This window comes from Nelusetta ayraudi, unplaced genomic scaffold (assembly GCF_046127955.1).
Source record: "Nelusetta ayraudi isolate G7.1 ecotype Tasmania unplaced genomic scaffold, CSIRO-AGI_Nayr_v1 ptg000034l, whole genome shotgun sequence".
NCBI classification, from domain to species: domain Eukaryota; kingdom Metazoa; phylum Chordata; class Actinopteri; order Tetraodontiformes; family Monacanthidae; genus Nelusetta; species Nelusetta ayraudi.
Genome location: NW_027466084.1, coordinates 822,643 through 839,112, shown reverse-complemented (window position 1 = coordinate 839,112; position 16,470 = coordinate 822,643). Strand labels below are relative to the sequence as shown.

Sequence of the window (16,470 nt, the reverse complement as noted above, 5' to 3'; positions counted from 1 at the left end):
CAGCCCACAGATGCGTAGTTGTGTAATTTGCACTGCCGTTCAAAAGTTTGGGGTCACTGACTCAGTTCTGCGTAGAACTCCATTCTAACCAGTATTATGAAATAATGATCTTGAAAGCTCTGCGATCATTATGAGTCCCCGAAAATCAGTCACGATGTGCTGAACAAGTCTGGGAACATTTTAGTGTTTAATTGAAAATCATTTCCAATGTCTAATTAAAAGTGACTGAGATAATTCCAAGTGAGCAAAATTCTGCCTAACTACTCTAAAAGTAGGCTGTTCTAAAATATAAACCATGATGCTTTGTGTCCTTTGTTTTATAGTTTGGCACACACTAAGTGATTATATTACAAAGCTTTCTTTTACATTTGTTTTATTTTAGCTATTTTAAAGCACCTCTGTAATGATGGCTGCGTATTGCACACTTGGTATTCATTCTCTAGAATCACATCCAATTGGACATTCAAGGCAAGAACTTTCAAAGCCATCCCACAATGTGCTCGGCACATCCTGACTGATTTCCCTGCATACTAGTAATGTTCTGTGAGCATTCCAGTGGGTTATATCATGAAGCTGCTTATAATGGAGTTCAATGCAGAAATGAGTCAGTGACCCCCAAACTCTTGGATGGTAGTGTGTTTCTCCCACTGTGGGGGCGTTACTAGGTGAACCAAACCTAAGCAAATGCATACTTTTTAAGGGTCTGCGTGCCAAAAAAAACGAACATTTTGGAGGTTCTGTTTGACGTTCTAAGAGACACCGTACTGTGCATCCACCCTCTGTGTTAACGTTCTAATCCCCGAGGAAAACCCTCCTTGTCCGCTGCCAAGGACCTAAACTGCTGAGCTCTAACCCGCAACTCTGCGTGCGTGTGTGTATGTGTGCATCAGCCCCTCAACTCCTTTTTGCTTACATTCTCCAGAGGTTGATATCTGAGTTTACATCTGCTCCAATATATACTTACACTGTGTGTGTGTGTGTGTGTTCTATGGCTCACATGCATGTATGCTAAGCCAGTGTTTTTTTTTTCCTCCACTGTATCTTGCTCAGGCAGGATTACAATGGAAATACAGGCGGCAGCTGCTTCCTCCCTTTCATTATTTTTTTTAGGGGACCTGGGCCAGTCCGTGTGCATCCAGGATGAATCCTGTCAAACATTGCAACCAACTTTGCGTTCGGCTTTTTTTTTTTTTTCTAAAGAAAAATAACATCTTGTTAGAAAAAAAAAAGAAGAAGAAAGCAAAATAAAAATGCGGCTTGGTTCTGGACCTGCGTTGCAGCCGTAGCCGTGCCCTAACATTTGGTCTCTGAATGCAGACACCTCCGACGAAGAGGAGGAGGAGGAGGAGGACGACGAGGATGAAGACGAGGACGAGTCCGATTCGGACTACGACGTGGGCGGCTGCGAGGAGAGCGGGCTGGGCCTGTTGGCCCGGTTCGCGGCCAGCGCGCTGCCCGTCAGCTCGCCGCCACCGCCGCTGAGCTTTCTCCACGACGGGAAGCACCGCAGCAGGCGCAACGAAATGGGTAATTTTGACAGTCGTGCCGAAACCAGGGGTGGGCAAACTTTTTGACTGGTGGTGTCAAAGCGAGGGTTGAACGCCAGCGCATGAGATGTGCATCATGGGTGCTTTTTTTTGTTTTGTTTTGTTTTGTGTTTTTCCTTTGCCCCCTCCCTCACCCTCACTCCTCTTTCAAGGTGTTAACAGGTTGTAAACGCTACTGTCGGCCGGGGATGCATTGAGGTCGCAGCACCGGTGGTTTTCGTACGCTGCTGCTAGCTGCTAGCTCAGGAGGGGGCAAACTTTTTTGACTGGTGGGCCACAATGGGTTGTTAGTTGAAAATTAACAAAAGCAAAGTTACAATAAAAAATATATCTTTGAAGCCCCATTTTTTATTTACTTTTTTTTTTAGCTCTTTATTGAAATAACTCTTAAAACACTGAAAAAAGATTATATACAGCTATTTTATGACTTAATTATAAATTAATATATATATATGTATGTATATATGTTAATATATTTCCTTCAAGTTTGGCGGGCCGAATTGGAAAGCTTAACGGGCCGCATATGGCTCCTGGACCGTAGTTTGCCCATTCCTGACCTAGACTGTAGTTTTAATGATATTCAAAGGCTCCCTATGGGAACTCAAGGAGGCTTGTTGCTAACATATATAAAACTCCGTTTCCTGTTGGTCCCACTGGGTCTCGCCACTTTCTTGTGCTGGCCGACAAACCCTTGAGTGGATCCGACTTTTACGGCTGCCGTAATTGCGCAGCATATTTTAATTTAGCATATTTTTAGCTACTTTATCTGACCCAGAACTCGTTTATTTCATCCAGGCTTTTACCAAATAGATGCCCCTGAATGTTACATCCTGAACCTTTAAACCGCAGTTTCGCCAAACCTGTCCTCACAATGAACAGCAGGTGCTCGTGTTCCACTCTATCTCCTTGTTTTAATAATGATAAAGTAGTAATAGATTTTGCTTATAGAGTGCTTTACATCAAATGAATGATCTCCAAGTGCTTTACAGTGGATAAGAGCATTAAAAAAAAAAAAGCAATGGAAATGAACAACAGCTCTGTCGAAGGCACCATGAGACAATAAATTGGTTAGGAAATTATACAAAAATCTGCTCGATCTAAGGCAAAAATGAGACCAAAACATCCAAAATAAAATTACGCTAAATTGTAAAAATCTCAATACTATAGCAAGAAGAAATAATCTGACAAGAGACTTTTTTTAAAAGGCAAGATTTTCATGGGTGAGCAGCTTTCACTGCCCGAGTGTTGTTGTTGTTGATTATTTATTTTTTCTTCCCAAGGATTGTGTTATTGATTCATTCTCGAATATCCGTTCATTTCTTATTGTCACTTCGGGCTGCCCTGTAATGATCCGGCCTTGCATAATTTATTAGTTTTAAATGGATCAATAGTCTTCGTTCACGGGGGGTCATTGATTTCAATTCATTTCGTTGACACCCGAGTATTTGTATTTATTTATTTATTAATTTATGTATTTATTTTCACGGATGGTGCGCGGATGCTGGGGGCCGGGGGAGGGGAAGGTAGACCTAGATTTGACCCCTCCCACCCACTGCCCTTTTTCTCCCTCCCTCTTCCCCCTCCAGGCTCCTCGGAGTACGAGTGGTCCGACTCGGGTTCCGACCTGCGGGTGCGGAAGAATTTCCCCTCCCTGCTGCACGGCAAGCGCTCCGCCCCCGAGCTGCCCCACCTGCCCCCCGCCAACTGCCGCTCCGACCCGCCTGGACCCGGCGGCAGCAGCGGCCCCTCCAGGAGGGACGAGGCCCCGCCCGGCAAGTGCAAGCCCCAGCCCAAGCCCCGCCCCTCGCCCAGGTCGCCGCGGCGCTTCAGCTTTGAGCTGCCCGCCGGCTTCAGCGAGGACGAGGCCTGGACACGGCGCCGCAGCGAGAGGATCTTCCTCCATGACGCCGTCGTAGGACAGCCGCCGGCACCGCCACCACCGCCGCCCTCAGGCCTGGCCACGCCCATCGGCGCTAAGCCCGCCTCCAGACCCAAACCTCCTCCGCCTGGCCGAGAGAACAAAGAGGGCGTGAAGGTACGACGGTGATTCATTGGATTGTCTGAGGAGGAGACCTTCCTCTCTTCATCTGTCCCCCTTCCTCCTCATCTTCCTCACCTGTCCCACTCTGGTTGTCCCGCCTCCCTCTTGTCTCCCCTTAAACCTCTGTTGTGTGCGAGTGATTGTGTGTCTGTGCTGCTGCCAGCAGGAGAGGACAACTGCAGGCGGCCTCCTCGCTCTGTGTGTGTGTGTGTGTGTGTGTGTGTGTGTGTGTGTGTGTGTGTGTGTGTGTGTGTGTGTGTGTGTGTGTGTGTGTGTGTGTGTGTTACTGTTAGATACTGTGATGCTCATAATATACCTAGAATAAGTTACTTTTAAACAATTTTTTTTTTTCAACACTTTTTTTTAAAGTTGAAATGTGACCCCCCCACCCTCTGTTCCCCTCCAACTCCGACCCAGAAGAAGAAGCTGAAGGATTCTCCTCTGCCAGTGAGCCCGCCCACTCTGTGCAGTCCGATCTCGGACGGCCCCGGGCCCCTAAGTCTCGGCCCACTCGTGCGCAAGAGCCAACCCAAAGCCAAGGCCAAGGCCAGAGAGGTCAGTGGGGTGATGGATCGTTGGGGGGGGGTGCCGGGGGTCCCGATGCAGGTGAACCTAATCAGCCTGTCGAGGACAAGAGTGGGACGTTGTCGTTATTAAGTGGGGCAGGCACGCGCACGTTTGGTTCTAGGTGTGGAAAGACGTGATGGAGTTTACTAGAATTGCACCGAGAGGTTCAGTTGAGTTTCAATTCTCCTGTCGGCAAATGGTAAAAAGAAAAAAAAAAGTAAGACGTCCTGCGCTGTGTGTGTGTGGTGAGGTGTGATTTGTGTCAAAGTGTCGCGTTGCTTTCCACCGGTCGCCACCTCGGAAACTTGAGGTTATTTTTAGAAGCAAAGGAAGAAGAAAAAAATCTGTGTGTTTTCGCGGTGACTGATTCGTACAGAAGTTTGTGTGTTCGACTCCACAAGCTGAATGTGTTGCTTTGAAAAGTGACGGCCTCCCCGCATTTCGACCGGCTTTTGCCAAAACTACCGCTCTGTCTTTAACCATGTTGGTTTTCTCTAAAAATATGAAACCCACGCATTTTAGACGGACATCTTAGTACTGCGGTGATGTCATCAGATGTTCAGATGTTCCCACGGTAATGGAAAACTGGAAAAGTCGGGGAATTTTCGAAAGTCATGGAACTTTGTAAAATCGCTAAACGTTTTAGAAAAGTCACAACATTTTATGGTGCCCCTTACAAACGAGCACATTTGTTTGTTATTCTACACTAACATTAGCAACGTGCCGCCCTCACCTCCGTGAACACAACTAGCCTAGCCGATTAGCTTCGCCTGTGTAGTTTATTCTAAATGACCTACAGATTTCACATGCAGTTACCTTTATGTTTGAAGCAATTATGGTTGCATAAGGTTCACCTGTCTTTTGAGTGTGAAATTTCTGTATTTGTTGGAAGGTCATGGAAATTCCATGCGAGGTGATGAGAAAGTTTTGAAGTTTTGCCAGTGAGAATGACGACTTTTCTGGCCTGTCTCAGCAATCCCGGGGAGCCGTGAGCCGCCTGATGGAGAGCATGGCCGCCGACGAAGACTTCGAGCCCAACCAGGACAGCAGCTTCAGCGAGGACGAGCTCCTCCCTCAGCGCAGCAGCAGTAGCAGCAGCAGCAGCAGCAGCAGCAGTGGTGGCGGCAGCGTGTCGGAGAGGTCGCCCTCACCAGGTCGGTGCAGGCGCAGCCACAAATGACCAAAGGCGAAATAAGAAATTGACGTCAGCCGTTCATCGCCGTCTGTCTGTGTCTGTGCTCAGCCCCAGTGCAGTGCGTGCTGGATAAGGACTCCCTGGTGGATGGTCTCCGAGTTCTCATCCCCATGGACGACCAGCTGCTGTACGCGGGGCACGTCAACACCGTGCACTCACCCGACATGTGAGTAAAGACCAGAAGCACACGTCTGCAGGCCATCACGGTCGGCGTACACACAACACATACACAAGTGTAATATTAGACGAGGTGATCTTCAAGACATTTTAAGAGTGACATTAAATGTATAATTTTTTTTAGCTTTTTGAAAATGTATATATGTATGTGTGTATACATACATATATACATATATATATATATATATATATGTGTGTATACACACATACATATATACATTTTCAAAAAGCTAAAAAAAATTATACATTTAATGTCACTGTATATATGTGTATATATATATATATGTGTATATATATGTATGTGTATATATATATGTGTATATGTGTATATATATATATATATATATATATATATATATATATATATATATATATATATGTGTGTATATGTGTAAATATATATATATATGCATACATGTGTATATGTGTATATGTGTATACATATGTATACATGTATATATATGTATGTATACATATGTATATATATATATGTATATATATATATATATATATATATATACATATATGTATATATACATATGTATACATACATATATATACATGTATACATATGTATACACATATAGATATGATATGATATATTTACAGTGTGTGTGTACGTATAGATGTATTGCATTGTATTGAATTATATTATATTATATTGTATTGTATTATATTGTATATATAATTTATCATATAGTTTTCAGCCCAGCTTGTTTACCAGAGGGCCAGGGTCAAAGGTCACCCAGGTGTGTCTGAGAAGACGAGACAAGCTTGGCTCATTGCTCTGTGAATAATTGCCTTGTGTCGCTGCTGCTGCTGCTGCTGCTGCTGCTGCTGCTGCTGCTGCCGCCGCTTCTCTGTGCAGATACAGCGTGGTGGTGGAGGGGGAGCGAGGCAACCGGCCGCACATCTACTGCCTGGAGCAGCTGCTGCAGGAGGCTGTGAGTCAACTCCTCCACCTGCCTCTTCTCTCCTTCTCTCCTCTTCTCCTTCTCTCCTCTTCTCACCCCTCCTCCCCGACCTGTGTTGCGTGTCGTGAAAGCCAAAGGTCTTTATCCTGCCTGCGTGCAGATCATCGACGTGAAGCCGCCGTCGGTGCGCTACCTCCCCGAGGGCACCCGCATCGCCGCCTACTGGAGCCAGCAGTACCGCTGCCTCTACCCCGGCACCGTGGTCAACGGTACGGAACACTATTATGCAGGAACACATGTACAGAGAAAACTGAGCCGAGCCCTCTGACTCACTGACGCACGGTTTGCTACCGCATGGAGCCAGATGGCGACCAGAATGTTGTAAACGGTGGCCGGGATTCCGCTGCTCATATTCAGTGCAGATGTAGTTTCAACTAATGGCACAAATCATTCCGTAAACTCTGTTTTTTATTCCACCACAAACAGGAAGTTCAGACATGGACGAGAACGACGACCTCATCACGGTGGAGTTCGACGACGGCGACGCCGGCCGCATCCCGCTGTCCCACATCAGGCTGCTGCCGCCGGACTACAAGATCCACTGTGAGTGCGCGCGCGCGCGCGCGCGCACACACACACACACACACACACACACACAGTATGTTTATCTGTAGGTTCACAGGATTTCCTCACGCTTCTGTCTCACGGACGCCGCCCCTCAGAGTTTAATCGCACGTTTTTTTTTCAAGCGACCCAGTTCCACGAGTTTATTATTTTTTACGTTCTTCCCTCTTGAGAGCCGCAGATCACATCTGCAGTGTAAACAAACGAAATGAAATTGTCTCAGCTAGGCGTCGGGATTCCTCAGTGCGTGGAAACCCGTCAGAGATCTGTGCCTGTGGAGTCTCGGCAGAGAGACTCACCAGTCGTTAAAACGCACCACTGTCACGTTTTTATGACTTAATTACGTTATGATCATCAATAAAATCCACGGCGCTGATAAGCTGATGGATGTGCTTCCTTTTCCTTTGTATTGATGTGCAAAAACTGTTCTGCCAACCCCACCAAAATGCTTGATTTTTCAGGTTGATAGTAGAGCCGAGTATCGCCACTGACCTCCCGATACCATTCCGATACATTCGGTCCCAAGTCAATTCAATTTCTGATACGATTCAATATTGATATTTCAGCTATAACACCGACTTTGCTTTGCTAATGGAAAAGATTCTCAGAGAACTAATGCTGCAAATTCAATTCTGAAAGTAACCCTCTAACATGGTGCGTAACTAAATATTAATATTTACATTTATATTATTATATAGCAACAATAGCCACCTTTGGTTCATGAATGACACCAAGACACAGCATAACTCGGCGCAATACAATGAGTGCAAACAAAACAATACAATAAAAATAATATCCAGACAATAATATAAGAAGACAAGACAGACGTACAAGAGTCATTTAGACGGGTGGCAACCAGTTTGTGCAGATGTTCAGTGTGATACAGTGACAGTCGATGAAAGCATGATTGAGATTTTTCAAGATATGCGGACAGGGTTTGTTAAAAGCAGTTTAGTGGTGGAGAAGAGCTGGTTGCAATCATTATATTATATGTAGTATTATAGATTATTATCGGTGAATTGGATTGGACAGTCAAAGATTATTCAGCTAACAAATCAGATATCATGTGAAAACATCCAAATGAGTTTCCTTTGAGCCACTAAAGACTTGAAATCCCACAAAGCATCTTTTTTCCCTCCCAAAAGTGAAAAATAAATATTAATGAAGGAGAAGAATCAAACCCTTTCATTTGCTCCTCTTATTACTCTCAAGGCAGCTCTCAATGGTTTGATGCAGTCCGGCATGCTGGCGCTTTTGCAAGCTTTGAACGCGGCGGGGAAAAAACACAAAGCGCTCTCAAAAATAGCTCCTGGCTCAGCCGAGAGGTTGAAACACGGCAGCAAAGGGAGACACGAGAGGCCATGTTCTCCTCTCTACTTTCTTTTTCCTTGTCTTTTTCCTGCTCTCCCACCACACATTTACCCTGCAGCCTGTTGGCTCGGTGCTTCCCTTGCAGGCGCTGAGCCGTCCCCGGCCCTGCTGGTGGCCAGCTGCTCCAGGAGGAGGGTGCGCAAGTGCAGCAAGGAGGGCAAAGAGGCGGGAGCCAAGGCCGACGAAGCCGCCGCCCCCAAGATTAAAGGGAAACCGGGGCGCAAACCCAAAGCCAAGCCAGGTGAGGCCCCCTCCCGCTGGCCAAAAATAACCAGGCCTCCGAGTGGAGTCGTTGCCGTCGGGTCGTCATTGCCAAACCGCCCGGCCAGCTGAATACACTGAACACCCCGGCAGGAGGATCCCAGTCCAAGAACACATCGGCGAAATCGCTCAAAGAAATGTTGCTGCTTCTCGCAGAAGAACAAACTGAACTGTCGAACCTCTATAGCATTTGCTGAAATAGAAATATTATTCTGTCTGGGAGCAGGGACCGTATAGTGTGTTAAAAAAAAAAGAATAAAGTTATAAAAACTAAGGCTGTCGACGTTGACACAGGAAGTCACTCAAAGAAACATGAGAGAATCCGGTTTATTGAAAAAAAATAAAAGCAATTTTCAAAATAAAATGTCGCGATTGACAAAGGCAATCGTATTTGTACGTTATACTTGTCCGTACCTTAGTTTCAGATTGAGAGAGAGAGAGAGAGACGAAACAAACAGACATACAAACACACACACAATGAAGGGGCACACCAGACCAATCTCACACAGCAGTGAAAAGGAATTGTTATATTTGTAAACCTTGACGGTTAGGAGCATTGGCTTGAGAATGCCTCAAGGCTCGAGGTATTTTTTTTTTTGAGAGTATCTGGACAGTTTGAGTATGTATTTTGGAACGTTCCAATGAAAATCAAAATATTATAATATATATAATACTATAATCCACAAAGGAATTAATATTGTCCCCTCCAATTTTTCCTAGGGTATAAGAAACACAATAAATATATTGTTCAATTACATATAGAGCAGGGTAAAAAGAATTGCACTGAATTTGCGATTAATCACGAGTTAACTCAAGACACTAATGCTATTAATCACGATTAAAAAATTTAATCAACTGAATTGGCAGTAAAACCAAAAAAAAAAAAAATCAGATTGGTCTGCTTGAATGCGCTGGACAGGGAGATCGTCCAATCACCTTCCAGGCTTTTCCTCCTCTCCAAGCACTAGCTAGCCACTCACCACAGGATAAATAAATGCATTTCTAAACTGTCCCTTTAAATTAAATTCAACAATTTATATCTTTTAATTGGCATTAATGTGTAATTTTTGCCTCCCCTTTGGCTTGTGTCACCTACACAATAACAGAGCCGACAGAAATAGCGCGAAGCTATTTTTTGAATCCAGCCCTGGCAGTCGTCTGAAGTCGTAATTTTTTTTTTAGGAATTTGCCTAAACCTCCGTTCTTAAAGTCGGTTAACTTGCTCACGCGCTGTCTGCCTGATGTGCTGATGCTGATCCCCTCGCTTCTCCTCCGTAAGCACTTTGCTGAGGGCTGCGTTTCCATCCCCTGAAAGGATTTAACGCTGACGTCTTGTTCTTAGCCCGTAAAAACGCCCCTGCCAAAGTCCCGTCAGCGCGGTTCGTTTTTTTGAAGCCCTCCACCCTCTGTTTATCTTCCCAGAAACCTCCTCCAACCCAGACGGTCGCGAGAAGGCCGCCCCCTCGCCGTCCTCCGCCCAGCCGCCGCCCCCTCCTCCCCTGCCGCCGCCCCCCGCCTCGGCCCAGAAGCCGCCGCCCCCTCCCCAGGAACGGACCCCCTCGTCCCAGAAGTCGCCCCTGCTGGAGAAGCCGCTGGCGGCCTCGCGGCCGTCGCTGGGGTCCGTGGGGGCTCCGTCCAAACCCGCCCGCAAGAGCGGCTCAGCCCCGCCCCCCGCCCGCCCGGCCCTGCCCTCCTCCCGCCCGGCCCCGCCCCCCTCCCTCTACGCGGCCCACTACGGGAAGGTCCTGACGGTGGACCTGTACAGCGAGCCCAACCTGGGCTCGTACGGCCGCGAGCGGGAGCCGGCGAAGCCGCTGGCGAGATCCGCCGTGCCTTCGTCGTCCTCGTCCTCCTCCGCCCCAAAAAGTAGACCCCCGCCGCCTGACCACCGCGGCAGCTCCAGGCCCTCCCTCCCCTCCTCCGTCTCCAGGATGAGCAAACCCGGCTCCTCCTCGTCCTCTTCCTCGTCGACTCCCAGACCCTCATCATCCTCCTCCTCTTCCTCCTCGGCGGCTATGGCCCCCCGGCCCAAGCCGAGGCCGCTGCCCGACCCGCTGTCCTCCAGCGCCAGGTCCAGACCCAAGTCCGGCTCGGCGGCGGGCGACCCGGCGCGCCGCAAGCCCCCCTCGGACGAGCCCCTGGTCAAGCTCGACCACGAGGGCGTCACCTCCCCCAAGACAAAGAAGACCAAAGCGCTGATGCTGCTGGAGGGGCGCACGGGGGCCGGCGTCAGGAGGGACCACGCCCCCGCCACCGCCCCGTCGCCGTCGATCAATCAGAAGCCGCTCGGGCCGAAGGCGAGCGGCCGCAACCGAGACGCGGCCCCCGTCGAGAAGAAGGAGCCTTACAAGGTGGCGGAGAAGGTGGAGAGCCGCGGGAGGCTGCAGGACGGGAAGGAGGGGCGGGGCAAGAAAGAGGAGAGGAAGGAGGTGGAGAAGCGGGAGGAGAGAAAGATAAAGGAGGAGGAGGAGTCTCGGAGCAGCAGCAGCTCCGAGTCGGAGGATGAAGAGGGAGGACGGAAGGCGAAGACGACGACGGCGGCGAAGAGCAAGAAGAAGAGGAAGAGCAAGAAGAAGAAGTGCACGTCCAGCTGCTCCTCCATGTCCTCGTCCTGCTCCGGCTCCTCCTCGTCCTCCTCGTCCTCCTCTTCCTCGTCCTCGTCCTCCTCGTCCACCGACGACTCCTCCAGCAGCTCGGACGACGACCGGGAGGCCACGCCCACTTCGGACGCAGTCTCCGCCTCCCCGGCGCCAAACAAGCGGGGAAGCGAAGAGACGCGGCGAGACGACGGCGAGGAGGAGGACGATTTGAAGGAGGACGAAGAAGAAGAAGAAGAAGAAGAAGAGGAGGAACTAAAGGCAGAGGAGGAGGAGGAGGAAGAGGAGCTGTCCCCGCCCTCCGAGTCGGCCTCCTGCTCCACCTCCCCGTCCCCGCCCGCCTCGCTGCCCGCCAAGCCCGCCAAGAAGGGCTCGGGCCAGCGGGGGCGGCCCCCCAAGCCCAAGCCCAGCGGCGGGGAGGGGAAGGCGGGCCGGCCCAAGCGGAGGGAGGGGGTCCACCTGCCCACCACCAAGGAGCTGGCCAAGCGCCAGCGGCTGCCCAGCGTGGAGAACCGCCCCAAGATCTCCGCCTTCCTGCCGGCCAGGCAGCTGTGGAAGTGGTTCGGGAAGCCCACCCAGGTGAGGACCGCAGTGGGGGGGTGGCGGAGGGCACAAGTCAGATGTCTCACTCTAGTGTTGGAGTACTTGAGATTGATGTTTTAAAGGGTCCCGGACTCGGACTCTGGGTTTTTGATCAGGACCAGTCGAGTCGGCACTGCACAGATAATAACAGAATAGAGAACTTCTGTTTAACCACCTCAACCACCAACTGTGCAGAACTCTGAGGTCTTTCACAACCACCATGAGTTGAGCTCAGACATTAAAGTTTTGGGGGGTTTTTCCCGCGTTTTGTTCGCGCTCAACATGCCATTATTTCCAGTTAAATTATTCCAAGTTCATTTTTTTTTTCAATTTTACGAAGCAAAGTTATTGTTTCTTTCTTGGAAATTGTTTTAAATAGCAGCAAAACCTTTTTTTCCTTCTTCACCCTACAAATATTTAATTTTTATTTTTTTAATTTCCTGATTTCCTTTTAATTACTATAATTTTCCATCTTTTTGCACCATACCGCTGCTGTAATTATGCAAATTTCCCCAATGTGGGATTAATAAAGGCGATCTGTTCAATGTAGTCGTGGCAACTCTCACAGCTTGCATTACGAAGAGAAAGTGGATCAGATCTGGTGCACCCCAGGGTTTGGTACTCGGTCCTATTTTATTCTTGCTGAAGTTAAAAAAAGATACTGGTTCTTTTTTTCTGTTTTGCTGTGCTTTGTTTGACATACAGTCTTAATAATGCCTTGGTCTTGGTTGGTGCCGTCTTGACTACAACACTATCTCCCTCTTTGACCCCCATCCAGAGACGCGGTATGAAGGGCAAAGCCAAGAAGCTCTTCTACAAGGCCATCGTCCGCGGCCGCGAGATGATCCGCATCGGCGACTGCGCCGTCTTCCTGTCGGCCGGCCGGCCCAACCTGCCCTTCATCGGCCGCATCCAGAGCATGTGGGAGTCGTGGGGCAGCAACATGGTGGTCCGGGTCAACTGGTTCTACCACCCGGAGGAGACCAACCCCGGCAAGAAGCTCACGGACAAGAAGGTACGAGCGCGAGGAGTCGCTTTGGTTGGGGAGAGGATGGTTGCAGCCGAGTAGTGAATCAGAACAGGGTCAGAATAAAAATTCCCTTTTTCTTTTTTTATTAGTGCTTCTCAAAATGACTCATTTCTTTTTCAGAACTGGGATCAGATGTGCGGTCAGTCTTTACCTGCTGCCCTGCACTCGTCCATCCAGAGAAAAGACTTCATGGAGGTGAGGAGTGATCTTTTTTTTTTCTTAAGACGTAAAAAACGTAAACTGTGGCAAATGTTAATAATTAGGTTCAAGCCTGATCAGGTGTGCAGTCTAACTTGTAACTAAGAGGAAACGGTTCAACCCAAAATGGGTGTTTCACCCATTTTACCCCTTTTATGAACTGTGACGCCGTTTCTGCCTGCTTTAGTTTGTCTTTTTTCAATGGTAGCAAGAAAGGGGGAAAAAACACGGGATGAGAATCAAAGAAATGTGATGTGTGATGATGTCCTGGGGGGGGGGGGGTTAAGATTATAAAAACCTATTTAACCTGATACAAACTTTCCCTTCGTAACGCAAGTTGTCAGTCGCTACTACCAAATAGAATAGAGTAGAACACCTTTATTAATCCCATAATAAGGAAATTTGCGTAATTACAGTACAGTGTCAATACAGTGCAAAGAGAAGGAAAGTTATGTTAACTAAAAAGAAATGACAATAAAATGTAGCTAGAGTAAGAAAGGAATAACCCCAGCACACATCTAAGGCATAAATGAAAGTAAAACATCAGATTTAAAATTATGCTAAGGACTGAAAACAGTTAAGTGACTGCTAATAAGCTAATAACGATGATAAAAAATAATAGTGACAAGCTATCTAGCAATAGGAATCTTCATTTCCTTTGTCACATTTGGAGATAAATAATATCGGCAACAGGCAGGAGGTAGATGATGAACAGTAGGGGGTCCGAGTACCAAACCCTGGGGTGCACCACATCTGATGCATTGTCCCTTCGTAATGCAAGTTGTGAGAGTTGCTCCTACCAAAAAGAACACCTTTATTAATCCCACATTGGGTAAATTTGCGTAGCTACAGTATAAATATTGTGCAAAGAGAAGTAAAATGACACATTATATGTGTCCGTGTCCGTGTCCGTGTCCCTTCCTCCCTCAGCGCGCCCTCTACCAGTCGTCCCACAGCGACGAGAACGACGTGCAGACGGTGAGCCACAAGTGCCTGGTGGTGAGCGTGGACGAGTACGAGCAGATGACCCACACGCGGCGCTACGCCGACAGCGAGGACCTCTACTACCTGGCCGGCACCTACGAGCCCACCACCGGCATGATCTTCAACACGGACGGCGTGCCCGTCATCTGCTGAGCGGTCGGACCCGGGGGGAGAGGAAACAAACCTCGGGACGAGTCGAATCACTGACGTGAAACACCGTTTCCCACGTTTCGGACCGTTCCGGACGGCTACGACATTATGACAGTATTAGCGGCGCTAGCTTAGGCACCGTCGTCTCGCAGCTAGCAGGTCGCGGGTTCCGTTCCGGGCCTTTTTACCGTGCGGAGTTTGCATGTTCTCCCCGTGTCTGGCGTGGGTTCTCTCCGGGTTCTCCGGCTTCCTCCCACACTCCAAAAACATGCATGTGAGGCGAATTGGAAACTCTAAATTGTCCGTAGGTGCGTTTGTGAGTGCGGATGGTTGTTTGTCTCTATGAGGCTCTGCGATGAACTGGCCACTTGTCCAGGGTGTCCCCCTGCCTTCGCCCGATGACAGCTGGGAGAGGCTCCAGCACACCCCCGTGACCCTGATGGATGGACGGATGGTTCCAATAGACGTTTGCACACTCGGACTTTTAAGCTTCAGAACTCACACACACACACACACACACACACACACACGTGCAAGCACTTCTTTTACATGTAAATAGACTCTCCGCGCAAAACGTGTAAATACGCACACCTAATAGCCACAAAGTACTATAGAGGAAGATATGAGTGTTTTATTTTTCATGTGATAGATTTGTTATGTCAGAGTACTTTTTTCTATGGAGGTGGGAAAAAGAAAAAGAAAAAAGAAAACAAGCCGCGAAGCTTTAATGAACTGTGAACGACGCGAGAGAAGGAGAGAGCGCGTCGGTCGATCCGGGGCGACGGACGGTGTGACGTTGTGCTTATGATGTTGCTGTGGTTGGTGATGTTACAGTCGTGTTACAGTCGTGATTAATGTACCCAAGAGAACAGCAGGAGCGACGGACGAGAGGAGAGACGCACAGGAGGGAGGAGGAGCTACAGAGAGAGAGAGCGAAAGCGATGGCCATCCAACAGAAAGCACTTAAAGAAAATCCCTCCCCCGACAATCCAAAACGTTGTTTTTTTTGTTTGATTCCCTCAGAGACTCAGGCTCGAAGAGAGAGGAAGAGAGGACAGGGAATATTGTACGAGGAGGAGAGGAAACAAAAGCACTTTCCAATTTCATGGTTTGAGTTGCCGAAAAGGGGATGGGGAGGAAAAAAAAAAAGAAAAAAATCCACCCGGGAAAATGCTTTCCGTTCCAAGCAAACGTAAAGATTTCAGGAGATCCCTGATAGAAAATGAAATACAGAGCATTTATTTTTCAAACGTTCGGCCGTGACAAAGCGACAGAGAGGTGCATCATGGATGTTTTTTTCTCTGCGGTCCGTTCGGGGATGCGTTGAGGTCGGAACGCTGCTGCTAGCTGCTAGCTGCTAGCTCAGATGTGGGCAAACTTTCTGACAGGTGGGCCACAATGGGTTCTAAAGTTTCCCAGAGGTGTTTTGGTGACTCAACTAAGAGGAGAAAAAAATATATATCATGGGATATAATAATTTGTTGTAATGTCAATTAAAAATTAACAAAAGTTTCAACAACTTGCGTTGAAACACTGAAAAAAAAAATGGATGGAATCCACTTATTTTATGAGTTACACACCAATATCATTTCTTCAAGGTCGGAAGGCCAAATTGAAAAGCTTAACGGGCCGCGTATGGCCCCCGGGCCGTAGTTAGCCCATGCCTGTGCTAGCTAGTTGAATCGAATCCCGACTGAGGTTCCGAGCGTCCTTCCGTTTGAATTTGCTTCGAATGAACGAACGAATACATTTTTCTTCTTCAGCTTTCCTCCGTGTTTGTCGCGGGTGCGCACGTTGAGCCAGAGTTCCCGACACTCCCCCCCCCCCCCCCCCTCCTCAATCCTACCAAGCAATCACCTTTGAAAACGAGAGCACTTTGAACACAGAGGCTTCCACGTCTTCCCAGAGAGACCTCCGACCGCTGCCTCCCACTTCTCCTCCTCCTCCTCCAAGACGGATGAAGTGACGCACATCAACCACGGTCCCCGCGTCATTCAAACACTTGTTTCCGTTTTGTTTTTTTTTGTTTTTTTACCTCTCTGCTGCTTACCAGTCTATTTTGTGTTGTTGTTTTCTACACGTGCCTATAGTTTTGATGGTCTGTTGGGTTTGTTCTTGGGGGTGAGACTGATGAATGTTCTGCTCAGGGTTGTGAGCATTTTTTTTTTCCCCGTCTTTTTTTTGGGCGGCCTTATCCATCCCCCCCCCCCCCGCCCCCCCACCCTGGCCTTA

General features: G+C 48.2%; 1 protein-coding gene across 1 annotated transcript in view; it reads left to right on the top strand.

The window, feature by feature from the left end:
- Window positions 1-15,442, top strand: part of tnrc18 (trinucleotide repeat containing 18) — a 57,863-nt gene extending 42,421 nt beyond the window's left edge. The window contains exons 18-30 of the mRNA XM_076032296.1: window positions 1,318-1,527; window positions 3,134-3,582; window positions 4,006-4,143; window positions 5,129-5,309; window positions 5,399-5,516; window positions 6,396-6,471; window positions 6,602-6,710; window positions 6,928-7,044; window positions 8,522-8,677; window positions 10,120-11,873; window positions 12,655-12,891; window positions 13,027-13,101; window positions 14,035-15,442. Of these exons, the coding sequence (XP_075888411.1) occupies window positions 1,318-1,527; window positions 3,134-3,582; window positions 4,006-4,143; window positions 5,129-5,309; window positions 5,399-5,516; window positions 6,396-6,471; window positions 6,602-6,710; window positions 6,928-7,044; window positions 8,522-8,677; window positions 10,120-11,873; window positions 12,655-12,891; window positions 13,027-13,101; window positions 14,035-14,241 (3,827 nt within the window). The 3' untranslated portion in view covers window positions 14,242-15,442. The remainder of the gene's footprint in view (window positions 1-1,317; window positions 1,528-3,133; window positions 3,583-4,005; window positions 4,144-5,128; window positions 5,310-5,398; window positions 5,517-6,395; window positions 6,472-6,601; window positions 6,711-6,927; window positions 7,045-8,521; window positions 8,678-10,119; window positions 11,874-12,654; window positions 12,892-13,026; window positions 13,102-14,034) is intronic.
- The last annotated feature ends 1,028 nt before the right edge of the window (window positions 15,443-16,470 follow it).